The sequence below is a fragment of the Chionomys nivalis genome, chromosome 7, assembly GCF_950005125.1.
Source record: "Chionomys nivalis chromosome 7, mChiNiv1.1, whole genome shotgun sequence".
In the NCBI taxonomy this organism is placed as follows: domain Eukaryota; kingdom Metazoa; phylum Chordata; class Mammalia; order Rodentia; family Cricetidae; genus Chionomys; species Chionomys nivalis.
This window is the reverse complement of record NC_080092.1, coordinates 44572370-44591652: the sequence shown is the minus strand read 5'-3', so window position 1 is coordinate 44591652 and position 19283 is coordinate 44572370. Positions and strand designations below refer to the sequence as shown.

General features: G+C 42.5%; 1 protein-coding gene and 1 non-coding gene across 4 annotated transcripts; both read left to right on the top strand.

Annotated features, from left to right (window-relative positions):
• The first annotated feature begins 451 nt into the window (after positions 1–451).
• Positions 452–12945, top strand: Znf286a (zinc finger protein 286A). Of its 3 annotated transcripts, none has more exons than XM_057776130.1 (6): positions 452–491; positions 805–972; positions 1868–1953; positions 5598–5712; positions 6756–6848; positions 10674–12945. In XM_057776130.1, exons 2-6 carry the CDS (start codon positions 936–938, stop codon positions 11891–11893), a joined length of 1551 nt encoding a protein of 516 aa, XP_057632113.1. In that variant the 5' UTR covers positions 452–491; positions 805–935; the 3' UTR covers positions 11894–12945. The 3 variants fall into 3 exon arrangements, with proteins under 3 accessions (XP_057632113.1, XP_057632111.1, XP_057632112.1); XM_057776128.1 differs by adding an exon at positions 2044–2091 and having other exon boundaries at positions 453–491; positions 838–1953; XM_057776129.1 differs by having other exon boundaries at positions 453–491; positions 838–1953.
• A 2393-nt stretch (positions 12946–15338) lies between these two features.
• LOC130878878 (small Cajal body-specific RNA 4) lies at positions 15339–15464 on the top strand. The gene has a single exon (XR_009057494.1). It is a non-coding gene; the product is annotated as a small Cajal body-specific RNA 4 (non-coding RNA).
• The last annotated feature ends 3819 nt before the right edge of the window (positions 15465–19283 follow it).

Below are 19283 nucleotides of genomic sequence, written 5' to 3'. Positions count from 1 at the left end.
AGTTTTTAGGATTGCAGATAGTCTCTGGATACAAGACCATGGGAATGAATGAGTGTACAACCAGGAAATTGATCTTAAACTACAGCTTTCATATAGTTTGAAGACAAAGGATGAGTTTGCGGAAGGCAAAACCATGGTTAAAAGCCACATACTCATGCCTACAGAAAAGAAATTTGGGCTGAGGCTGCACAGAGGTAACTATGCAGACAAGGCGCATAGACAGTCACCGAGCCCGCGTCTTCCAGGTCCCACTTTCGGGTAACTGTGGAAGCTAACCACAGACGATGAACCCTTTTCTCTCGCGAGAGAAAGGAATCCCGCCTTGCCGCTGAGCCACGCGTGGTCCCACCTGTCAAGAAACAAGGGGTCTGACTGCGCGCCGGAGCTTCTGGGAGTCGTAGTTTCTGGCCTTGCCCCGCAGAATGTCACGCATGCGCGACTCGGAGCTAACCCGAGAAGTTCGTAGCCTTTTGTCAGGCCCGGGATGGGAGGTGAGTTACCTGGTGGGGTGCTACGGTCCTCCGTTTGCCTCTGCGGTGGTCCAGTGGTGGTTCCACACCAAATGGAACTAGACTTCATAGTTCTTGAGCTTCGTCCCCTCCCTGCCCCACGCGCCGCCGAGATCGCTCCCTACAGATCCCTGGTGCAGACAGGAGCAGCAGGAGCAGCGGGAGGTGCTGGGCGCGAGGCGCTGTTGTCTGTACCCTGTGCCATCTCTCAGGTGCTTGGTCCCCTAAGAACAGCTCCAGGCGCCAGGGACACGCATGCGAGGACCCTATTCAGGATGCTTTCCCTGGTTTCCAGATCCCAACGTGATCCAAGTGATGCTTTCCGCAGAGCCCCCAGAGGGAAGAAGCTCTTCGAGGCTCCGTTGATGCCTAATTGTGCGAACCAGAGACGAGTGGAAGCTTGGGGGAATTGAAGAGGTGGTGATCATGGAGATGGATTTGGTTGAAGTGCCCCAGAAAAGAGGTAGAGTTGCTCATGGATTGGTTCTGCACAGTGGAAAAAAAAAGAAAGAAAGTTGAATTCTTCCCTTTGAAGGGAGAGCCAACCTTTGCCTCGAGTTAGGTGGCGACTTGTCAACACTGTCTTGAGGATTCGTGGGCTCTGAGAAGCTGCTGCAGTTGGTGTGAGGGTCAGTCCCCATCCACTTAATGGGTGCACAATGGAATGCACTGGGGGAAGTGGGGACATTACCAAACTTTAGGCACAAGTTCTTCAAAATTATTGTCCCATCCTGGTTTCCATCATGGATACAAAAATTCAGCTTTGTAATTGACAAAAAATATTTTTCCACACCCATTATCCCACTTTATCCACACAGTTAACCGTATGGTCTCACAGATAACTCAGAATGTGTTTGACAGGCACAGAAGTGTGGGGCCGACATCAACACTACTAGACCAGTATATCTTGAACTTTAGTCTATGACCTGTGCCAGAATTCCCTTCAAGGGTGCTTGTCGAATTTCGAGATGTCACCTCAAACTCAACCAATCATAATTTAGAGATGAGATTTAGCAGTCTCCATCTTAAGTAAACTTTAAGAGATTTTTTTTTTTTAAAAAAAAAAAGCATTGAGTCTGCTTCGAAGATTTTAAGTAGAGTATGATGGGAATTTACTTATTCTAGTTTGTAGTCCAGAGAGTTCTGGTTTCTGGGATGTATAGAGCAACTGAATATAAGCCCAGAGAAGCCAAGTCCTTGGGCATACTCCACCGTACTGCAAAGTAGCAGTTTGGTTTAGATTCCCTGCAGTCTTTGTTAGCAGGGAGGGTATGTGGTGTGGTGAATGGGGATCTTAGGTTGTAGTCTGAGTAGCGAGATGGGTCTCGACCCTGTCACTGCTGCCTGCTTGCCCTTAGCTCTGTCTTCCCAGAACTCCCTCCTTTCCCACGAGAAGAGTGCAGAAGGAGAAGTGGCCGCTCTGAGACTCACAGCCAAGTCCCAGGTGAGTCTCCACGGGTTAAGAGTCAGCTCCATCTTGTGTCTCAGAGCACCGATGCACCCCCCTTTTGATGTGGGATTTCTTTGTCCACAGAGCCCATCAGGAGACCTGAGTTCTAATTCCAAGAGACTAATGGACTCGGTAGGAAACACTTTCTACTTACTCATGGGTACCTCTCTTCTCCGTCTCGTACTTTGTCTCACATTTCTCCACACTCCCTTGCTATGCTAACTTCTGTATGTGGTCATGTGGAAAGCTATTTTAAGGGAATAGTCCATACATTTCTCTATGGGAAACAGCACACCTATGACAGTAAGTGGGAACTTAGGAAACATCTTAAATGCGGAAGGGATTGGAATAATAATATGTACTCGGTTGAAACTGATACTGGAAGAAGAAAGGCTCTGAAGACTTCAAAGCTCGGGGATAGGAACCTGGGGATGAATCTGGAGCATTAGGTCTAGTTTCCTCCCACTTTGAAGGAGTAGGTCTCCTGTGTCCTATTATTATTTTGTCCCTCCCACAAAGAGCAAGTGTGTCAAGGGAGAACTATGGGATACACAATGGGTGGTGGTGACACTGATTACTGTGTTCATTTTGCATTGTTCTACAGCCCAGAGATTCCTGACAGCCTCCGCTGGGTGTTAATGCTTGTAGAAACGATTTGTGGCCCTTTTTATACTTTTCTCAACTGCACTGTGAGTCTCGCAGACTTTACTAACCCAAGAGACTTCAGTGGAGGCTGAGGATACTCATCTTAAACTGGCTTGTGCAAAGAGAGGTCTTTATTGACCAACCCAACTGAAAGTGCAAGTTTAGTTAAGGATTTAGGCCATAACACAGAGAGCCAGCTTGTCCATTTTGTTTACCTTTTCCAAAACTCTACGAGGTTTGCTCTTAAACAGGCTTTTCTTCTGGTGCCCTCATCAAACAGGCGTAGGCTTGCATCTTCAAGGTTGAAGGCTAGCTGTTCTCCTAGTGCTGGGATGCCTTCTAGCAGTGTATAAGGTCTTTTCTACACCGTTGCTGGCCTTGGCCAGAAGAAATTGTGGAGTATACCAGTGCATACATAAGTAGACACATTCCAGCCCTGACTCCAACGAATTGGTTCTACCTGCTCGCCACAGGGTTGAGTGGCTCAGCACGGAGACAGATACGAAAAGAAGGGTGGACAGGTGGTACATTTCATTATCTTGGTACTAGATTAAAAACTGTTATATCATCATGGTGGATTGTCTTTTATGAATATTTTTAAAGACTTTCTTTTTTTAATTTTACTAGATTTTATTTAATGCTAATATTGGAACTTTCGTGTTCAGATCTGAGTTGGTTAAGTGTTTTTTTGATCTTTTCTTACTAGGTTTAGAAAATATGTATATTAGTTTTAGCTTAATAAGCAGCACAGAATATAGAAATATATAGGTATGATAACTCTCCTCCCCAAATCAGCCCCTCACCTCTCCCCACAGAGAATCTCTGTGTGGTGTTTTTCTATATTTTGCTGAGTTTGGAGTACTGTCCAGAGGACTCGGGGTACACTGTATTTCCTCCATTTCCCTCCCTGTCTCCACCTGTGCGGTGTTCTGGTTAACCTACTCTGTAAATGGGATTTACAGCTCTTAACAATATTAATAGCTTTTTAGCAAGATCCTTTTATAAGGAATTCTGCTCCCCCGCAGTCAGTACGCAGTGCTGTTTTTCCTGCTGAGCTTTTCCTGTCTTACATATAACCGTTTTCATTTTTGCTGTTGTTTTTTTGTTTTGTTTTTCCATTGAACTGACGAGCGGTTAATTTCCACAGAGTGTTGAGCTCTGTGTACCTAGATTCTGGGATCAAGGTCACTTTTTTTTTTTATGAAGTCTTTTCTATTTTGTGGCGGGGGAGGGGAGCGGGTTTGCCTGTTATTTCCTTTTCAAACATGATTCCTTTATTTCTAAAATCTCGGATTATCTTTGAAAACTTTACTTTGAGAAAAACCTAGACATAGAAGAGGTTACAAACAACAAGTAACATGGAGATCTCTCATCTCCGGTTCATCCAAGCTCCAGAAGTTACCATTTCACTCTGCATTGATCTCGTTTCTGGAATTGAGACATCAATGTTGGCATAATACAGTAACCTTTGGCCTTTCCCAGATTTCCCAGCTGTCTTATTTTTCTGTATATACAAGTTCTGCTTCTGTCTTTTAATTCTCTTTCTGAGTTTGTTTGTGCTCTTTATTATGATTTGTGTGCTCTTCTCATGTATTTACATATTTCGAAACCACAGGAAACATGTTTAAAATCTAAGACATTTCAGGAGTGCTGTGCATCCCCTGAGTTTCTAGCCGTTTAGCATTGGACTTTGCATTTTGTTTCTTTATTTTTTATGTTCCAATAGAGTTTTACAATTTTCATCAGGCATAGCTTTATTCCTACTTGGGAATTTACTAAAATCTACTTTGTTGGTGTTTGCAAATGCTTCATGGATGTTTTAATAGAAGGTGCCTTATGTCCAATTAAACATTTGTTACACATTCGTTTCAGCAAACCTGGAATGTTGTTCCCATTCCCTGTGGCTTTGCTTCAAGGGGCACGCTCAATACCAATATGTAGCCATCACTCTCCCTTTTTTTTGTAATGTCACTGAGATGTAATCTTATGGCATTTTTCTAACTACTTTTGAATTACATCTGTAACCTTAATCAGTTTATCACATTTCCTAATTGAATGTTCTTTATCTTGAATTAATTGCAAATTTAGCTGGATTTGCTGTTCACTGCCAGTTTTTTTTTTCATTCTCTGACCTCTCTGTTTGCAACCTCTGTATTGTAATTCTTTGGAAGATTATGCCATGTTTTGTGTTTATTAAAGACATAGGGGAAGTATGCAGATATTCTTTTCTTTTCTCAGTGCTTATAGCCTATTTTTGACAGGAAAATGGTGGTCTCTCAGTGGTGCAAACGGTCTTGTTTCTGCTGAGTCTCACGGTGTGCCTGGTATTCAGTGAAAGTGCACAGACTGTTTGGGATCTAAGCACCCTTAGAAAGCCCCTCACTTGTCTCAATGAGTATATCTCGTCTGTCCGCACTATGTCCATCAGGAACAGAATGGAAGAAAGGGGCTCTGTTCAGTCAGCGTTCTCTAGAAGAACAGAACTGATAGAATGAATATATATGCGGGATTTGTTAGCATGGCTTACAGACTGGTCCAGCTGGTCCAACAATGGCCTTCTCCTGACAGAAAGTCCAAGAATCCAGTGGTTCTTCAGTCCGTGAGGGTTGACGTCTCAGCTGGTCTTCAGTAGATGTCAGGATTCCAAAGAATGGGCTCTACAGCCAGTGAAGGAGTGCCTCAGCAGCTCGTAGAACTTGTCAGTCAGAATGAGGACAAGCAGGCGAGAAGCAAAAGCTCCCTTCTCCCTTGTTCTTAGATCAGCTGCCACAAGAAAGCATGGTCCAGATTTAGGGTGGATCTTCTGACCTGAAGAGATCTGGACTTAAGGTGGGGCTTCCTATATCACATGATCCAGTTAAGGAAGAATCCCTGACAGGTGTGCCCAGCTGCTTGGGTTTATAGTTGACTCCATATGTAGTCAAGTTGACAAGCAAGGAGAGCCATCACAGGTATCAACCGCAAGGTGATGAACAAAGTCTATTTGTGTTTAGGAAACCATGACATTCAAGGATGTGGCCATGGACTTTACACCAGAGGAGTGGGGGAAACTGGATCCTGCCCACAGGGACGTGATGCTGGAGAACTACAGGAACCTGGTCTCACTTTGTAAGAACAGCTTCTTCCCGTGGCTCTGAAATCCGCTCATGGGGCTGACATGACTTCGTGAAAATGAAATGCTTTTGTTAGCCTTCAGCTTTCATTTAGAAGTCATAAAGTATTTCTTTTGGGCATAGAGGAAGAACGTGCTTTGTTTTGCTGGAGGCTGAGAATTGAATCTGAGCCTTGCGTAGGCTGAGCATGCCCACTGCCACTGAGCTCTGTCCCACCCCCTCCCTGTCCTAGGTCCTTGGTGAGATGTTTGGGCTTCTTATTTATCAAGATTCAAGTGGCAGCCTAATGTACACTGGCTTCACTGGGAGGAACTTAGGGAAACAAAGGTGTCAGTGGAATTTGATTTATTTGTTTGTTTGTTTAAAGTCAACTAGCTTGTCTTTGTCATTGTATCTATTAATTTAGGATACCCCTATGTGGCCGAGATGGCATCAGCAGCTGCAGGGGCAGGGGGAAGGTTAGATTATTCTTCCAGTTAGAGAGCTGAGCAAAGATATACTTTTATTTTGAAAATCCAACTAACGGGCATATATCCATCAGATAAACAGCACAGAGCAAAGAGGCAGTGCTTGTGGCCCATTTTAAATTACAGGCTGTGGTGGCCAGTGTCAAACCCTATGTACTAAATCAAAGTTTTAGTAATTGAAAAAGGAAGAAAAAAACTATTAAAAGATAAAAACTGTAGTTCAACAGCCACAATTTTGGGGAGCCACTAAAGTCCCATATTATACATATTCTTTTCTGAAGTGAAGATTAGTCTGCAGTGTTATCTGTGACCCCCACAAACAATAAGGAAATTAAGAGACTTTCTGTTCCTTTACCGCAGACAAATTTGTCTTTATATACACAGTTTAACTTTGCACCAGTCTTAGACTCTTGCAGATATTCTAAGCCCCGTTGAGAGGTCCTTCCTCCCTCACTCCAGATGCGGCGTCTTGTCCAGATGAAGGCGTTCAACTAATTCCAGCAGAGATCTCTGTACCCACCATATTTCATTCACTTTTCTCTCTTCCTTTCCCTTTCTTTTTAATAAACAGGGCTTCCCGTTTCCAAGCCTGATAACTATAATTTGGATGATGGAAAAGAACTATTGAAGCTTGAGAAAAACCCTCCCAAAGGCAGTCGCTCAGGTAGGTGAGCCCCACGGGGCGCTTCAGTCCCGCAGAAGAGCAACGGAATAGCACTTTGCCGAGCTTGAGAGTGAATATTAGAGAGGCCTACGCACCTTGATTTTCAAATATTTTAAAGTTTGTAGCTTTTAAATATGTAAGTCAAAATAAAATAATACAACCACCACCAAAATTAAAACTGTTTTCACTTTCCACTCCTTTCCTTTTTATTGCAGCAGTACAATACATAAAAGCATTATAACGTTTATGTGAATTTTTACAAATTGAACACATTCATGTAAATACTGCCTAGATCAAGAAAGCACTAATCTGAGAAGCGCCCTGTGCCCAATGTGCAGTCACCGCTCTCCCACGGGTAGCCTTATCCCCACGTGTAACACCATAGTTAGTTTTGATTATTGTGGGACCTTATTTAAATGGAATCACTGTATATTCTTTTGAGATGGGCTTTCTTCTCTGAGCTTTCACAGTGAGATCCATCCATATTGCTGAGATTAGTTCATTCTCAGTGCTGTGTAGCCTTTCATTATTGCAGTATCCCAGTTTGCCCATTCTTCTAAAGACAGCTATTTGGATGGTGTGCAGTTTCGGTTGCATGAATACTGCTCCTGTATACATTTTTTCACATGTCTTCTTATGAACACATATATGTGTTTTGGTGTGTGTGCGTGTGTGTGTGTGATATAAATATTGCCAAAGAGGGTTTATAAAAATATTTCCAGTTATATTTCCATTGAGAGGAGTTACAACTTCTAGTTTTTCCATGTACTTACCAACACTTAATATTATCTGTTTTTATTCTAGCCATTCCTATGGCTATGTGATGTCTTTTGCTTTGTAAGAAATAAAAATTTTAGAGATTCAGATAAAGTCCTCTCATTGTCTCATTTTCTAGAAGTAACCACTTTGAAGTTGGTGTGACTCTTCTTGTATTTGCATGTACAGGTATATATATGCACACACGCATGAATATTAAAATGTGTATATTTTTACAGTTTTTCTTCTGTAATCTATTCGGAAGCTCCAGCATTTCATTTTTTTAACCATCTATATTAGTATGTCATGAGTTGTATATATTTCTTTTAAATAGTTTGGTGTAGGTGCGTCATGTGAATAAACTGGGCAGTTAGTTTCTGCCTTTGGCCCTTGCAGAGTTGCATGACCGTTATTCCTCATGTTCCTCTTGAGAGCTGACATTAAAGTAGAGGACTGGAAGGAGATATGTGGGTCTTAGTGTCATCTGCTAGTTTTATTAGATTTGTTAAGGTCCTTCCCCATCTTAGCCACCAGTTGACTTAGTAGCTGACGTGTGTGTGTGTGTGTGTGTGTGTGTGTGTGTGTGTGTGTGTAGAAAGAGAGAGAGAGAGAGAGAGAGAGAGACTTCGTATTTTTTATTTGCATTTCTCTGAGGACTAAATACGAGCCTCATGAGCATTTCAAGTTTCCTTCATTTGTTGCAGCTCTTTGTATATTTAAGATTCTAATATTTGATAGCAGTAGTGTTACAAGTGAGGAGGAATTGATTCTTCCACTTTGGGACCTTCTTAATAAGCCCCAAATTTAGGATATTAAACTTTTAAATTTTAAGGTCAGATTTACTGATTTCTATTTTTCAGTTATGGGGTTGGAGCCCAAAGCCTTGTGGAGGCTAGGCAAGCATCATCTTAGGGGCTAGAACGATGGCTCAGCACCTGAAGCAGGTACTGCTCTTGTTGAGGACCTGGGCTGGATTCTCAGCACCCATCAGGCAGCTTGCAACCGCCTATAACTCCAGCTCCAGGGGACCAAAAGCCTCTGGCCACTGTGGGCATCCAACTCACACATGCACGCCCACATATAGACACACATACATAATTAAAGATAATTTTTTTAAAACGTTTATTTTTACTTTATGTGTATGAGTGTGGGCCTGGCTAGAGTGTTAGATCCCCTTGTACTAGAGTTATAGCGTGTTAGGAGCCTCCTGTGGGTGTTGGGAACCGAACCTGGGTCTTCTACCACAGCAGCAAGTACCCTTAACTAACCCCAGCGTTTACTAATTTTTTGTTTTATAGACAGGGTTTCTATGTGTAATATTTCTGGCTGTCTTAGAACTCACATTGTAGACCAGGTTGGCCTTGGACTCACAGAGATCCGCCTACCTCTGCCTCCCTGAATGCTGGGATTAAAGGCGTGCGCCACCACACCTGGCTAAGTTCTCACTAATTTAAGTTTGCGTTTCGTGGCTTGTTTTGCCATACCAGTGTCAGAAAGATGATCTGAATTTTATTATAAAATAATCAAGTTTGGTTGTGCAGGTATTTATTTTTGTAAATGATGTGAAGTGGATCTTTTTCATGCTCACAGCCTATAACCCAGCATCATTGATTGAGTAATCATTTATCAGCGATTTGTAATGCTACCTTTTGGTAAACCCGACTGCAGTCGGACGTTCCTTTGAGCCACCAGCTCACAAATAATGACATGGAAGCTTATTATTAATTATGAAAGCTTGGCCTTAGCTTAGGCTTGTACCCAATTAATGCTTATGACTTAAATTAACTTGTTTTATTAATCGACATTCTGCCATGTGACTCTGTTACTTCCCCGCTGTACCATACACCCAACTTCTTCAGTGTCTTGCTGGCATCTCTCTCGTGCCGAGATTCATCCCAGCATTCCTCTCTCTCCCTAGAAATCCCACCTATTCTCTCGCCTAACTATTGGCCATTCCGCTCGTTATTAAACCAATCACTGTGACACATTGTGGGGAGCTGTGAACCTCCAGATTCTGAATTTCTTGTAAACAACTTGTTTTTCGCTGCTCTGAGTGCCTACAGCTGCTCTGAGCACGAAACCCTCGGGAGTTCCCAATGGCAGGGGAATGGTTTCTGGTGCGTTTGGCTGGGGCGTGGCTGTCCCTATATAAGCTGCCCCTGGACACAATAAAGGGGGCATTCTTGGGAATAGGTGGGATTTCCAGGGAGAGAGTGGAATGCTGGGATGAATCTCGGCACGAGAGAGATGCCAGCAAGACACTGAAGAAGTTGGATGTATGGTACAGCGGGGAAGTAACAGAGTCACATGGCAGAATGTCGATTAATAAAACAGGTTAATTTAAGTTGTAAGCATTAATTGGGTACAAGCCTAAGCATTCCTGTTTCAAGGATGACCCGTATCCCTGTGTGTGTGTGTGTGTGTGTGTGTGTGTGTCTGTCTGTCTGTCTGTCTCAAATCTCCAGCCCCTTGCCCGGTTCACTAGCAGTATGGCGGCATATAGAGTACAGACAGGTGTCGTGCGCTACAACACATGTTCACAAGTGTAAAGGAATATTCCGCAACACCCAGTTCCCTTATATATGTTTGAATTTCTTTCTAGGCTCATTTGTCAGTATGGTCCAGTACCACACTGTTCTAATCACTCTACTAAACAATGTTTATTATAGCATACTATTAAACTATTATGCTACATATCATTAAATGGGTATATATTTGACTATACATATCTTTGTATGTGTTTTCCTAGATGTTGTGATAGAAGGTATTCTATAAAATGTGGTTTTTACTCTCCATATCTAATGTACTCATTGCCTGCTCCTTACGGACACATTTTTCATCATTTTCCCTCTTATATTTCTGATCATCTTTCCCCCATCTGATTCTCATGGATAAAGTCGATTAATTTTCATATCTATTTCCTTCCGTTTCCTTTTTCGAAAACTATTCAATAAGAGAGTCAGCTCTACTAATTCCACACATTCTTTCATCTTCATTAACCTATTATAGAACTGTGTTTTTGTTAAGCCCAGAAAACACAGAAAATTTGCATTTGCAATGTCTTTTCAGATGTGGAAATTAAACCTGAGAGCAAGGATTCAACTTCAGTGCAAGAGTTTTCCACAGAAGAATCAAACCAGGTTACAAGAGCAGAAAAGCAGACAGGAAATCCTGTTTCTGACTGCACCTTGGAAACAGCTCATGCTGGAGAGCACTGGGTAGAGCGTCAGCAAGGAAGGCAGGAAAAGCACTTACGACAAATGTTCACTCCCCTGAACTCACTCCCTGTGAAGAAGCATCGCGAACAGGATGTCTATTGGGAAAGTGACAGTCAGAAGGCCGAGGAGAGAGTTCCCAAAGGGTCCTATGACTTCCAGACACTTGGGAAAAGACTGATGCAGAAATCAGGCTTAATGAAAAAACAGAGAGTTCCTAAGGAGAAAAAGCCCCATAAGTGCGGTGACTGTGGTGAGCTTTTCACGTACCACTCCGTCCTCATTCGACACCAGCGCGTTCACACTGGGGAGAAACCCTACACCTGCAGTGAATGTGCCAAGTCCTTTAGCCACAGAGCCAATCTAACGAAGCACCAGAGAACTCACACCAGAATTCTCTTCGAGTGCCGTGAATGCAAGAAAACCTTCCTGGAAAGCTCATCCCTCGCGGTCCATCAGCGAGTTCACGTTGGAGAGAGGCCGTACGAGTGCAGCGAGTGCAGGAAAGGTTTTAACCGGAGCACGCACCTCGCCCAGCATCAGCTGATTCACACTGGGGTGAAGCCCTACGAATGTAACGAATGCGATAAAGCTTTCATTCATTCGTCAGCTCTCATCAAACATCAAAGAACTCATACTGGAGAGAAGCCCTATAAGTGTCAAGAGTGTGGGAAAACCTTTAGTCATTGCTCCTCCCTTACGAAGCACCAGAGAGTTCACACCGGAGAAAAGCCCTACGAGTGTAGCGAGTGTGGGAAAACCTTCAGTCAGAGCACGCACCTCGTTCAGCACCAGAGAATTCACACTGGGGAGAAGCCCTATGAATGTCATGAGTGTGGGAAAACCTTTAGCCGGAGCTCAAATTTTGCCAAGCATCAAAGAATTCATGTTGGAAAGAAGCCCTACAAGTGTGGAGATTGCGGGAAAGCCTTCATTCATTCGTCAGCTCTCATTCAGCACCAGAGAACTCACACTGGAGAGAGACCTTTTAGATGTAACGAATGTGGGAAGAGCTTTAAGTGCAGTTCATCCCTCATCCGACATCAAAGAGTTCACACTGAAGAGCAACCCTGAAAACTTACTGACTGTTAAGAAATGTAAGCTGGCTTTATCACTGTGTTTAATATTTGAATATTAAGTGGAAGGTCCATCATAGGACCCTTGGGAGCGTTTGTATATGTAAGTGATTTCACTCATCCAATGTATAAATTTGAACAACAGATAATGAAAACCTCTGGATCTAGGTCTCAAAATTTTTTATTCCCAGTTTTCCAAATACCCAATATTTAAAAAATTCTGGCTATAGATCTCAAATGTTTTATTTCCAAAATTTCAAATACCCTGTTCTTTTTTGATTCAAGAAATGTTTGGGAGACAGTACTGATGTGGTTTTTAGTAAGAGCAGGGCCTGCTGGAGCCTTTCATTTAGTGAGGAAATCTTATTTTGTAGGTTAGGCTTGAGACTTAACAGCCTTATCCTTGGGAAGACACAGTCATTGCTCTGAACTCAGAGAGACACATGCTATCATTTTCTTAGAGAGTAATTTCTGTGTTAGAAAGGAAAGGTGAAGAAAGTTGCTTAGGATTCCACCCTTTACAAAGTGCTGTCTAATTTGATGAACATAACTAAAATGTATTTGTAATCGGTTCTAAGTTAGGTTTACATGAAGAACATTGGTCATTGATTCTCATGAATCACACTGTTATCCCTTTGTTTTGAAGATTCATTTTCTAGTTCCCTTAGAGGTACCCTAAATTACTTAATGGATCAGAGCCTTCACTTTTGTTTGCCAGGGTCCTCTCTGCCCATCTTGGGTACGGATGGAGCACTTGGTTTTTATAATCAGATCATCAGGGAGAGTTCATTCCTCTGCATTATTTAGCTTTCTGTGAACTATGCTCTGTCACTCTCAGAAAACTCCCTAAGTGTATTGTAATTTGAAAATATCTGAAAAGTCGATAGGGGTCAATGCATTATTTTATTTGGGGTCCCAGTCAAGAAGAGAGCTGAAGGAACTGTGAGGCACCATGGCATACTTTCCTGTCAAGTATGGGAAAAGCTCACAGGACAAGCCTGAAGTGACTTACCTGAAAATAAACATCTTTCTTCCTTCCATTTATCTGGATTTCATGTTTTACTCACGTTATTTTGCTATTCTTCCATACATGGGTTGGTCTTTATTCCTGACCTCTTAAGTAAACATGGCATGAAATCATATTGATCTGTTTGTGTGACAGAGGTGACCAAAAGCCAGTGAGAGGATGGGAAACAAACAAAAGCTCTAAAAAGTGTTTAGTAAAACAATACCACAATGTCAGTTTTTCATTATTCTATTCTGTATTGCTAGTTATATAAGAAGAAAATGTAGAAAAATTATAGGAAAAAAATAGTCACTGTTTTTTAGTGTCTCATCTCTTGGGTCCTACCCCTCCAGTTCATGCTCTTGCCTCCCCACTATGATGCATTTCACTACACTTTGCATATTATGACTAAGAGAAGCTAGGGGCTACTTTAAAGAAGTGGTGGTAGTGGAAAGAACTGTCTGATGGGTGAATGGAGTAGAAATTCAGTAGTGACGGAAATCACCGGAAGTACGGGGAAAGGGCTCTTCATAAAGACATTCTGGAATGAACAGAAACTCACTTGAGGAGGGTAAGTTTGGTGGAAAGGCTTAGTGTCTGTCTTAGGGTTTCTACTGCTGTGATAAAACACCATGGCCAAAAGCAACTTGGGGAGGACAGGGTTCATTTGGCTTTCACTTCCACATCATAGTAGTATCATTGAAGGAAGTCAGGCCAGGAACTCAAAAACAGCAGGATCCTGGAGGCAGGAGCTGATGCAGTTGTCATGGAGGGGGATGCTTACTGGCTTGCTCTCATGGCTTTGCTCAACCTGCTTTCTTATAGAACCCAGAACCTCCTGTCCAGGGATGGCGCCACCCACAGAGAGCTGGGCCCTCCCCCATCAATCTCTAATTAAGAAACTGTCTTACAGCTGGATCATATGGGAGCATTTTCTCAGTTGAGGTTCCCTCCTTTCAGATGACCCTAACTTGTGTCAAGTTGACATAAAACCAGCCAGTGCGGGGTCTGACTAGTGAAATAAGACCAATATGAGCCTTTCAAAGTTGAGTCTGATTTCTCCCATTCTCATTTAGCAAATATGTGCTCTCAAAAACCTATATTACATAAATAATAAGATGACAGTACTTATAAAGGTGCCTAGTACACATTAAGTAACTAGACAACCCCACCACCCATGTCCTCCCACTTACTCATGTGTGCTATCAAGCACTTTCATTCTTTATTTACATAAACACGACTTATTACATATTTTTAAATACATGTTTTAATGAAGTGGCTGTGTGTCAGGCAGAACGAATTGCTTAAGTGCATCTCATCAGTCTTGGTTCACTGACTTGGGTGTGTCAGTGCTGCTCTCTGGCCCATCTTAGTGATGCTTCAGTAGCTCTGGTTTTGCTTCCATTCTTGCAGAAAGCACCTTCTTCCCTTTTGAATATCATTCAGCGGGATCCATCTTATGGTTCCATGGGCTTGAATGTGCAGCTTCAGTCACACTTGGGGTTTGCTTTAAGTTAGTTCCTTGGGGTACTCTGGTCCTTCGTACTTCAGTGTTTGCACCTTTATGCCTTATATTCAGTCTAACTACATATTTGTATTCGAATATGAATCTTGGAAGTTTTATTTATCTCATTTTCAATGTCTTGATACTTATAAACTGAATTTGACTGTTCTAATGGCCTGTGGATAAACATGCTGTTTGTGTATGTATCATCAGAAGCTTGTATATGATATTTTAAAGTTTATTTTAAAATGTAAAGGAAGGCCCAGCATAAACATTTCCATATCGTTCAAGAAACCAGTTACATTTGTAATTGTTTATTTGACCTTCACAACTTCTGGAGGCATCAAGTCAGAATACCCCTCAGGAAGCCGTATGTCTGCGAGAAGATCATGGGGTAAGGGAAAGGAGTTTCTACCAACAGTGCTTAATTCCTCAGGCCAGATACAGTACCACCCACTTAGCGTGAGTAAAGGAAAGGAGAGAGTTTTCTGGGAACCATAGCTACAGTAGGCTTTACATGGTAAAAACAGTTTAGGGGATCAGGCAATCAATGGCTGAGTCAGTAAGCCTGAGGACCTGAAGTCAGGCCCAGCACTCAGACACGTAAAATGTCCAGTATGACAGTATACCCGTGTCACCCCAGTGCTGGGGAGACAGGTTGGATGGTTCCCGGGGTTGTTGACTAGCCAGCCTACCCAAATCAGTGAACTCCAGGTTCAGCAAGAGAAAGCCTATCTCAAAAAATAAGGTGGAGAATGACCGAGGAGGACACTTGGCATTGCTCTCTGGTCACCAGCACACATGGATACGTGCCCACACATGTGCGTGAACACACCCAAGGTTTAGTGTTACGGTTTTAATTACATCTAACTTGAGGAAGCTAATGTCACCAATTCAGAATATAAAACTTATTGCATAAAACTACCAGCTGTAACTGGAAGGCCAGGAAGGCTGAGTCTGATGAAGCGGGACTTGGTGGATACACTCCTCCTAGACAAACGGGTGGAGAGAACAGCTTTTACTGGAGAAAACCCCGGGATGACTTACAGCCCAACATCTTCCAGCACTCTCTGTGCTATTCTTTTTAAATTAAACATCAGTTGAAGAGAAGTGGGTATGCTTATGCCACACTGTAAAATAAAACTACAAATTTGTCAGGTAACTAGTGTGGTTATCAAGTCTTTCAGAGTTATTTTTTCATATGTATTCACTTTTAACAAAACAGAAAATATCAAGTTGGGCCATGTTTTCTCATTTTCTCTTCTGTCTTAGACTCTATTGCTGTGATAAAACTTGATCAAAAGCAACGTGGAGAGGAAAGGTTTTATTTCAGCCTTGGTGTACCGATCAGTCTATCACAAAGGGATATCAGATCAGGAACTCAAAGAAGGAACCTGAAGGCAGGAACTGATGCAGAGGCCATGGAGTAGTACTGCTTACTGGCTTCCTCCCCATGCTTTCTTTGCTCAGCCTTCTTTCTCATTCTCTTCAGGACCACCTACTCCGGTGTGACACCACTCCCTGTGGGGTGGGCCCACTAATCATTAATCAAGAAATGTCCCACAGACCACTCTGGAAGCATTTTCTCAGTCGAGTTTCCCTCTTCCCAATGGCACTAGCCTGCATCAAGTTAACATTAAAATTAGCCACAATACCTTTATTTAATTCCTTTAAGGATTCACCTGGATCATTTGATGCCCAGAGCCACAGGAGCTACCCTTACTATAAGTTTTATTGGCAAGGTGTGGGGAGGGCCTATTCCCCTGTGGTCATATATGTAACATGGTGTTTATGGGCTTCTGTATAATTTAATTGCTGTTGTCAAGTAATTAGATATTTTCACCATATAATTGTCTTTATTCTGAGATAATCTGCCCAACACAATTCTTCACAGAAACTACAAAAATAATCTTTACCTTCGTATTAGGAACACAAAAAAACAGGTTATCTTAAGCAATACTGAATAATATAAGAACTGTTGATGATCTCACCATCCCTGATTTCAAGCTCTACTACAGAGCTATGGTAATAAAAAACACATGGATATTGGCATAAAGACAGATACGTTGATTGGTGGAATGGGATAGAAGATACAGATATTTCCATACACTTAAAGAAGCTTGATTTTTTACAAAGAAACAAAAATACACAGTGGGGAAAAGATAGCATCTTCAGAGAGTAGTGCTGGTCAAAGAAGAATTTAAATAGATCTGCATCTGTACTATGCACAAAAGCAACTACAAATGTCCCAAGAGCCTCAGCATAATACCAAATACCCTAAATCTGGTAGGAGAGAAAGAGGGTATAGGCTTGAACTAAGGGGAACAGCAGGAATTTCTGAACAGGATACCGATAATCACAGTCACTAACGGTTAATAAATGGGACCTCATAAAGCTCAATGAAATAAAGGGAGTGGTGACTTCAGAGAAAATTGGTAGAATAAAGAAAATGCAATGCAATGTACATGGGAAGGGTTGCCATTTTTAATATCAGAGAAATCATACTAAAGAGAAACAATGTAAAATCTATGAATAGGAGTGGAGGGTCCAGCCGTGACAGGCTCAACAGAGACCACCCAGGCACCACACAGGAATGCACCATCCGAGGGGAAAGTATCTAACCTTCCAAAGGAAACTCCTAACGCTCCAACCATTATAGATAGGATCACCTGATGTCCCCTACCCAGCTCACACCCATCCCCTTTCACCAAGACAGCCTTAGACAAATGTCAACCAATCAGGGGTCCTGAGCCTTAGAAATTACTCACCCCAACCTCTGCTATGATAAAACCCCACCCCAACTGAGCTCAAGGCTCTCCAATTGTGCCAATGCATTGGACACATGGAGAGTTCAAGTTTAAGCTTAAATAAAGGCTCTTTGCTTTTACATACAGTCTCCTTGTTGGTTTTTGGGGGACTCTGCAATTTGAGCATAACAAGGAGAAACTTTTTAGTCAACTTGAATCCTTAACATTTAAAACTACACAGTAGAGAAAAACTGTGATGAAAATTTTAAAAACAAAAACTTAATTGTTTTCTAAACTCTTCTTTTTTTCTTCAGGGAATTTGTGCCAAAGAGATTCATAGATCATCTGTGAATATGGCCATCTTACCAACCTCTGAAAACCCATACCAGAAGCCTTTGTATGTCATGCATGTTGTAAATGATTAAGTCAGACATCAGAACTTACCAAACATCAATGAATTTATACTAGAAGGAAGCCCTCAATAGCAGCGATTGTGGGAAAGTTTTCCATAGCTCGCTGTACCAATGAGAAGTCATTCTAGAGAGAGCTACATAAATGTCATGAACTGCGAGGGAACAAATCTCGGCCAAGGGCTGAGCAGGCCTGGGAATCTGAAATGGAGAGATTTCTGAAGCTCACAGTCCCCTTAACTCACCATGGCCTAGGGGAGCAAGTAAGTCTAAGTTCAGGGCAGGACAGGAGCTGCCTTAGCCCAGCTGAGTCCACCACCAAAGAACAACTCAGGAATCTACGGACACAACTCTAGAGAAAGGGGTCAGGAACCCTAGAATTGAGAAACTGGCCCTACTCATCATCCCAATGTTGCCCCTAGAACAAAAGCTCTATCCGAACCCTGGCAAGAAGGCAGCAGAATGTGGAATGTGGAACCGCACCTGGATCTAAGCAACAGAGCACAAGCTAAACAAGCCATGGGTGCGGCAGCAGAAGTGAGGGGGAAGAGTCAAGCTAAGAGAGTCTCAGCATCTCTCATTCTGGCCTTAGCAGAATGGTGCTATCTGGGTCTTTGGAAGTTAGCAGCAGAACTTAATACAGTATCCCGACGCACAAAACTAAGGAACACACAGTGTGAGCGCTCTCAATGATGAAGCACTGACTGAATCCACAATACCTTCTCTTTCATTGTGTGCACACACATACGTATGTGTTTTACAGAGTGTCCAGCTGGGCTGGCTTTGAACTCCCGGAGACCCATCTGCCGTTGACTCCTGAGTACTGGGATGTATGCTAAGGCATGCGGTGCAATACCTGTCCTTAAAAACTTCATTTTCATTTTTTTGTTTTGTATATACCTTTTTACATTTTTCGTTCTTTTCTCAGTATGTGTGCTTTCGCACTTTAAGTGTTTAACTTGTGTCCTGCTAGAAAAAGCTCTGTCCTCCCCAAGGCTAATAAACAATATCCTCCCTGTTGTCTCTTTCCACCAACCCCATGTAAATACTCTACTCATTCTCAGCTTTTACTCCCTCCCACATTCCCTGTCAAAACACTGATATTCCTAGCTCAGGAAAAAAGAAGAAAGAAAAAGCAAACTATAAACTATATTTTGGGCAACTGGGTTTCCTGTCTCCAAACCTTATAAGGGACACAGTACAAAAGCATAGTGTTTCCTCTTGCAGTTAACAGTGGGAGTCCAGCCAAACTGATAGTTACTGTGACCATCGGCTTTTCTGACGCACACAAATCCAGGTGAACCCACCAGGGCGACTCACACATCAAACACCAGGAAATGGGGGGAACTGGAATACGCATACCCTCCAACAGTTGTGCAAAACATAAGAAACAAAAGCCAGGAGACTCAGCAAGGGCTCTCTGGGGGAATTAAGACACTTTCAGGATGTGGGGTGGGCTTTGAGAGATTTAGCTTTTCCCCACTTTCTCTTCACTCTCTTGTAATCAGCCAGCTTTGGGCTCTAGCTCCCTTCTACCCTACCTTCCTCTCCATTATAGAATCTCTCTCCGCAAAAGTAAGACAAAATATTTTAACTCGTCCACTGGTTTCTTTTGGTCGTGTGTTTTATCACAGCAACTGCTGCTGGGAGACAGTGTCTTTGGCCAAGAACTCCTTCTGGGGTCATCCACCTTTGATACTGGATTGTTGCCCAACCATTTT